The 7,500-nt window shown below is 40.5% G+C and overlaps 1 protein-coding gene across 2 annotated transcripts in view; it reads right to left on the bottom strand.

Annotated features, from left to right (window-relative positions):
- Positions 1 to 7,500, bottom strand: part of LOC138947556 (uncharacterized) — a 90,580-nt gene that overhangs the window by 13,787 nt on the left and 69,293 nt on the right. For both annotated transcript variants that reach the window (XM_070319045.1, XM_070319046.1), the window contains 8 exons: positions 7,229 to 7,339; positions 5,518 to 5,646; positions 5,255 to 5,386; positions 4,648 to 4,770; positions 4,097 to 4,354; positions 2,495 to 2,617; positions 1,275 to 1,397; positions 372 to 494 (listed from right to left, as the gene is read on the bottom strand). In XM_070319045.1, coding sequence (XP_070175146.1) covers positions 372 to 494; positions 1,275 to 1,397; positions 2,495 to 2,617; positions 4,097 to 4,354; positions 4,648 to 4,770; positions 5,255 to 5,386; positions 5,518 to 5,646; positions 7,229 to 7,339 — 1,122 coding nt within the window. The remainder of the gene's footprint in view (positions 1 to 371; positions 495 to 1,274; positions 1,398 to 2,494; positions 2,618 to 4,096; positions 4,355 to 4,647; positions 4,771 to 5,254; positions 5,387 to 5,517; positions 5,647 to 7,228; positions 7,340 to 7,500) is intronic.

Genomic DNA, 7,500 nt, shown 5'->3' with positions numbered 1-7,500 from the left:
ACATCACGCATTCACATCGGCCAGCAGATCGCAGCCATTTCGGGGCATATCCTACTTTTCACGGCCTATTATTCCAAGTCACACGGGTATTTTGGTGGACATTATTGTCTATGCCTATACAATTTTGCCAGGAAAGACCCTTTTGTCAATCGTGGGATCTTTAACGTGCACACCCCAATGTAGTGTACACGAAGGGACCTTGGTTTTTCGTCTCATCCGAAAGACTAGCACTTGAACCCACCACCTAGGTTAGGAAAGGGGGGAGAAAATTACTAACGCCCTGACCCAGGGTCGAACTCGCAACCTCTCGCTTCCGAGCGCAAGTGCGTTACCACTCGGCCACCCAGTCCACATAAGTGTGCATAACTCACCTTTACAAGTTTTGCCGTCGGTTGTGAGAGTTAATCCGGAGTTACACGAGCAGCTGAAGGAACCTAGGGTGTTGTTGCAAACCTGTTGACACCCGTCAGTCTTGTCAGTGCACTCGTCAATATCTGCACATACAAAGTAGATGTTTACCATGCAAATGTAAAAAGTAATAAAAAAATGTTTTTGTTAAAAAGGTTAAAAAACACACACACACCAAAGAACAAGCTTTGAAGCAGCTTACATGCACCTGAGGTAAAAAAAATTAAAAAAAGTCGCGTGAAGAGATATAAAACACATTTCAGTCAATCTTTCAGCATCAAACTAAAAGATCAACTCCAAAAACCTGCAAAGACTAAATTTAGATATATAGTATCTGCTAACCATATCCGAAGAGCGAGGCGGGTCACTCTCGTCTACGCGAAGCATGCAAACAGTGATTGTTTTAATCTGTTTGATGAAAACTTTAATGAGCAAACAAATTAACTAATGTTTAAGCTTTCGAGCTGAAATGCAATCCCAAAGTCCGGACTGAGTCAAAGATTTCTTGACCAAAATTTCTATCAAATTGGTTGAAAAATGAGGGCGTGACAGTTCCGTCTCAACTATAATTAAAAGCCGGATATGACGTTATCAAAATCATTTATCGAAATAATGAAAAAATCATACCCAGGCACTCTCATGTCAAGTTTCATGAAAATCGGTCCAGTAGTTTTTTCTGAATCGCTCTACACATACACACACCACGACCCTCGTCTCGATTCCCTGTCCATGTTAAAACATTTAGTCAAAACGTGACTGAATGTTAAAAACAAAAAGGAGAGAGAAAAAAAAAGATTCTTTTCAGTGCACTTATCAATATCTGTACACACACAATTGATGTCTTAAGTGTGGAATAAAACACTCACCTTCGCATGTTTTGCTGTCAGCCTTGAGTTTATAGCCGTCTTTACACGAACACGTGAAGGAACCTGGACTGTTGATGCACGTGTCCCCGCAGCCAGCACTGCCGTCCGTGCACTCGTTGATGTCTGAAATCACAAAGTGGGTAGAATTCTGAAAATGTATGCACGAGGTTCGGAAAGAACTCAGAAAGAGAGAGAGAGAGAAGAATAGAAAAAAGAAGACGTGATATGTTTATAACTTTTTATATACGAGGGTTTTGGTATACGAAATAAATGATGGTTTTTATTTTACAATCAACCCTCGCTGAGAGAGAGAGAGAGAGAGAGAGAGAGAGAGAGAGAGAGAGAGAGAGAGAGAGAGAGAGAGAGAGAGAGAGAGACAGAGACAGAGAGAGAGAGATACACAGAGAGACAATGACAATGACAATGACAAATTCTTTATTTACGAGGGTAGTGGCATAAGCAAACAGGTGCTTTTTTACTTCCAGCCCTCGCCCATGGGAGGGTTTAATCTAATGATAATACGTTTAAAAAATGTTGGAATATCAATTAAAGAAGTAATAAAAACAAACAATGAACAAGCAAACGATTAACAGACTAAAAAAACAAACAAAAATATACATACAAGCGAACATGACATATTATTGTCAAAGGCATAATGAAAACTGTATCAATCAAGCAAAAACGTCTGCAACTTCGAGGAAAGAAAAATTCTGTGAACTGAGGAATCAATGGAACAACTACGTTGCAAATAATAACAATGTAGCATTGTTACATAAGTCATGTTATGAAATTAATTAAGTACATGTATCTACTGAAACGTGTAAAAGGTAAAAATAAGGCATCAACAATATAAACATGTTCAGGCTAAGTGAGAACAAATGTGCCATGTATAAGGAATGAGAAATATCTGTCTTTAAAAGTCTTGGCATTGACGGAGAGAGAGAGTTTTTTCTGAACACTCATTGGTATATGTGGACACAAAGTGAGCAAAAACAATGCCAACTCTTTATTATACGAGGTTAATAGACTTGTCGCTGCCCTACACGCCACCAGGCGTGAAAGGCAGTAAGTAAAGTAAGTAAGTTAATAGACTTAGCAGTGATTTTTTGGGTATCCCCTCTCCATCTCCCTAACCTCTTTCTTTCTCTCTTTTCACACACGCAAACTACCGGCAGTCTTCCTTCTTTACTTTTGTAGAAAGAAGAGAAAAAAGCTCTCACCGTCACAGGTCTTGTTGTCAGCGTTCAAGTTATACCCGGTGTTACAATCACAGGTAAAGGAGCCAGCTGTGTTGTTGCAAATCTGTCCACAACCATCATCGTCCTGTTTGCACTCATCGATGTCTGAAAACACAAAGCGGGTAGAATTTATAAAACAAGTTGGTTGGTTGTCATTGTTTTTTAACGTCGTTGCTATCCGAGACGGATGCAAGTTTATTTCCTTTCTCAGGTCATATGGTAAGCTCCATGCTTAAAACTATTGACATTCTGGTCTAACACTGAAAAAAATTAAAAAAAGGTTCTGAAAGTTAATAACTTTCACATTTGTTACCTCAAATTTAGACAAATATCTTGATCTCCGTTACTGCGTGCGAACGGGTATGCACAGCAGACAAACGGTCGAATGAACAAGCAAAAATTTCAATTTGGTTAAAATCTGTCTGTTTGTCCGTTTGAATGTTACAACTATCAGTGATGTTTTTTTTGAACAATCAGCATTGCCCTTGTAGATGTAGCTTCATCCCTCGACCCTCTCTGCGATCAGCAAACCACCACTTCAAGTGTCTCTGATGTTTTTGGAATAGCCGTTGTTGCGCTTGCAGAGGAAACTTGTTGATTTCCTCCTCTCTCCCACAAGCAAACCACCCTCCACCCACGCTTTACTCCAACCCCAAACCGTTCCCAAATCTCCCCTCTTTACCTTCACAAACGTCATTGATGTTTTGGAATAGCATGGGTGGGATTCTTCCTGTATATGCCGGAAATCCGGATTCGTAATGTCTGTGGTGACGTTTTTTTGGTTGTTAGTTATACAAATCCTTTAGCGTTTGGGGGCCCCCAGACTCCCCCTCCCCCCCCTCTTAAAATTCTTCAGGATTCATGACATTGTTCAGTCCCACCCATGGAATAGTCACCCGTCACCAATAGGCCCGGTAGCTCAGTTGGTAGAGCACTGGACTTGTGATCGGAAGGTCGCAGGTTCGAATTCGGGCCGGGACGGACACGGGTCAACTTTATGTGCAGACCCAGAGACGGAAGCCATGTCCCACCCCCGTGTCATCACAATGGCACGTAAAAGACCTTGGTCGTTCTGCCATAAGTGCAGGTGGCTGAATACACCTAAACACGCAGACACCTGGGTAGCGCGACTCCGTTGCTGCTAGCTTTCCACTGGGAGGAAGCGACCCGAATTTCCCAGCGATGGGACAATAAAGTAATGAAAATGAAAAAAAATGAAATTGCATTGTTAGATGTAGCTTTCTATTCACCCCTCATTCCCACAAGCCAATCCCCACCCTCCACATCATAAACCATTCCCCTTCTCACCTTCACAAGAGTCACTGATGTGTGAGGAATAACCAGGACTTCCCTTGCAGATGTAGAGTCCTCCACCCGGTACCCCCACCTCTCTCTCTTCGGTCAGCCAACCAGCCCCCACCCCTCCACCATTCCCCGCATCATAGACCCCTTCTCACCTTCAAAAACGTCGTTTTTGAAATAACCGGCATTGCACTTGCAGATACATTTCTCTTTAACCCCCTACCCCCCTCTCCCATCCACCCCCCCCCCCAAACTCTTCCATCATCATCGACCTCTTCTTACCTTCACACACGCCATTGATGTTTTTGGAATAGCCGGCGTTGCACTTGCAGATGAAACTTCCTTCAGTGTCTGTGCAGGCAGCGTTGGAGGAACAGGGGGAGGAGTCATTACATTCGTTGACATTAACATCACAGGTGGTTCCTTTCCATCCCGGCTTGCACTGACACGTTCCGTTGTTGCTCAAGCAGGTGACTGTCTTTGCTGTATCGCACGTGCAATTTTTATTGCAGTCCTTTCCAAATGTTCCTTCCGCACACACTGAAATGAGCAATGCCAGTAAAAAGAGATTCGCATAACGGCGAAGCTTCAAAGGACAAAAAGATACGTGCGGAGGAAAGTTGGGAGCGAAGTTCTCCCAGGGGCAGATGATTTCTAGACATTACCTAAGTAGGATCCCTTTGTGCTCCTCAGCGGTAGATAATTTCTGATTGATTTTGTGTACGACGAAGGTGAGTCTGATGAGTATATTCACTCTTCTGTGTGTTTTTTGTCTTGACACTGGATTGTTTGCAGTGATGATGTATCGAGTGTTAGCAAAATGGTCATCTTACCTCGACATGTTTTCCCGTCATCGTTGAGAATAAAGCCAGACTCGCAGCTACACGTGAACGAACGTCCGTCGCTTGTTTTAGCACACGTCTGTTCGCACGGATTGCTGGCACACCAGTCCACGACTGTTGAAAGAGTGAGAGACACGAAATTATAATTATTCCCCCCTCTGCTTCTTTACATCTGTAAACTGCATGCAAGGGGTGTTTATTTTTCGGTAAACACGGGTTAAAACAGGCAATCCATTCAAGGATGAATGGGTTTCAAGGAAACAAATAACGCCGGGGGTCCAGGGGGCCTTGTAAATAATGAATGCAACCCCCTCTGGTGAAAGATAAATTTTGCATGTAAAAAAAACCCCGCTATTTTGTATCTGTCACATGGTTAAACTATAAAACATGTTAGTTACAGTCACATGTACAGTTCACAACTACATGCACTACAAAGCATTGTATTTAAAAATGTTTTGCTTTCCCAGAAATCCGCGAAATCGCGGAGATTTGGATTGCCTATTAAAAAGCTACTAGTGGCTTTTGCAAACGTTGCAATAAACATGCAGCATCCTCGAATTTAAGACACTAGTCTTGAACAATACCAGATGTCACTTACCTTTGACTGTACAAGATTTATTAGCTTGCAACTCGTAACCATTGTTGCAGAAACATTTCTCCGTGACTCCAGTTTTACTACAGCCTCCGTTGGTGGCATCGCAATCAGTGGTATTTGTGCACCCTGCTTGTGCTGAAATAAGTTATACATGAATATCACAAGGCATATAGTATGAATAACACACACACCTGCCCCCTCAAAACCCCCCCCCCCCCCCCCGAACATGTAATGTCCTCCACAAGCCTGGGTCTACGTCATCTTACCTGAGCATGTTTTGCCGTCATCGTTCAGCTGGTACCCAGCTTGGTCACAGAAACACTTGTATGACCCTGGCTGGTTGTCACAAGCCTGAGTACACGGGTTGGTGGCGGTGGACTCACACTCGTCGATGTCTGTTTAAGAAGAAAACAAGTCGCGTAAGGCGAAATAACAACATTTAGTCAAGCTGTCGAACTCACAGAATGAAACTGAACGCACTGCTTTTTTCACCAAGACCACATACTCGTAGTTTCGTCAGTCCACCGCTCGTGGCAAAGGCAGTGAAATCGACAAGCCATGTAGAATAGTGCGGTATTGGTCGCGCTGAGCAGGATAACACGCTTTTCTGTATGTCTATTCTTTTTAGCTTACTGAGTTTGTTTTTAATCCAAGCATATCATATCTATAATGTTTTGGGAATCAGGGACCGACAAGGAATAAGATGAAATTGTTTATAAAATCGATTTCGGAAAATTAATTGTAATCATAATTTTCATATTTTTAATTTTCAGAGCTTGTTTTTAATTTGAATATAACATATTTGTATGTTTTTGGAATCAGGAAATGATGAAGAATAAGTTGAACGTAAATTTGGATCGTTTTATATAAAAAAAAATGTAATTACAATTTTTAGATTTTTAATGACCAAAGTGATTAATTAATTTTAAGCCACCAAGCTGAAATGCAATACCGAAGTCCGGCCTTCGTCGAAGATTGCTTTACAACAATTTCAATTTGATTGAAAAATGAGGGTGTGACAGTGCCACCTCAACGTTTACAAAAAGCCGGATAATTATGACGTCATCAAAGACATTTATCGAAAAAATGAAAAACATATCTGGGGATCTCATACCCAGAAACTTTCAGGTAAAATTTCATAAAGATCGGTCCAGTAGTTTACTCTGAATCGCTCTACACACACACACACACAGACACAGACACACAGACACACACACATACACCACGACCCTCGTCTCGATTCCCCCTCTATGTTAAAACATTTAGTCAAAACTTGACTAAATGTAAAAAGTGTGTAGGTGTGGCCACAAGAACGAGATCAAGAAGAAGAAGAACAGCAGCAGCAGCAACAAGAACAAAAATAAACAACAACAAAACAACAACAATAATTAACAAAAATAAACAACAACAATAATTAACAAAAATAAACAACAACAATAATTAACAAAAATAAACAACAACAATAATTAACAAAAATAAACAACAATTATTAACAAAAATAAACAACAACAATAATTAACAAAAATAAACAACAACAATAATTAACAAAATAAACAACAACAATAATTAACAAAAATAAACAACAACAATAATTTACAAAAATAAACAACAACAATTATTAACAAAAATAAACAACAACAATAATTAACAAAAATAAACAACAACAATAATGAACAAAAATAAACAACAACAATTATTAACAAAAATAAACAACAACAATTATTAACAAAAATAAACAACAACAATAATTACCAACAACAAAACAACAACAACAAACAACAAACAAACAACAAAGAAATCTTCTCCTTCCTCCGTTAGGCGGCCACAATAGTCTTTTCAGTAATTCTACCGCGTGATAAAACACTGTCAAAACCAACAATATAAATGTAATTCTCATTAATCATTGCAATGTGCATGTAAAAAAACCAAAACGTACATGTCTTAAACAAGAGAGTAAATGTAATTCTCACTAATTACCATTGCAATCTGTGCCATTGGCAGTGAAGCCTTCCCTGCACAAGCAACGGTAACTGCCGGGTGAATTTTCACACGTCTGACTGCACGGAGAAGTGTCACACTCGTCGATATCTGAAATATATCATGCGGGTGATACAACAAATATATCGCACGCGAAAACATTTATACGCTCATTCGGTTATTGATTCCATCAAGCGTTCACTCCCTCGCTCTCTCACTCAAACCAGCTGCGTTTAAGTGAGAGAGAGTGAGAGAGAGTGAGAGAGAGAGAG

This window comes from Littorina saxatilis, linkage group LG14 (assembly GCF_037325665.1).
Source record: "Littorina saxatilis isolate snail1 linkage group LG14, US_GU_Lsax_2.0, whole genome shotgun sequence".
Classification (NCBI taxonomy): domain Eukaryota; kingdom Metazoa; phylum Mollusca; class Gastropoda; order Littorinimorpha; family Littorinidae; genus Littorina; species Littorina saxatilis.
The sequence above is the reverse complement of the archived record's forward strand: the minus strand, read 5'-3'. Positions and strand labels throughout refer to the sequence as shown.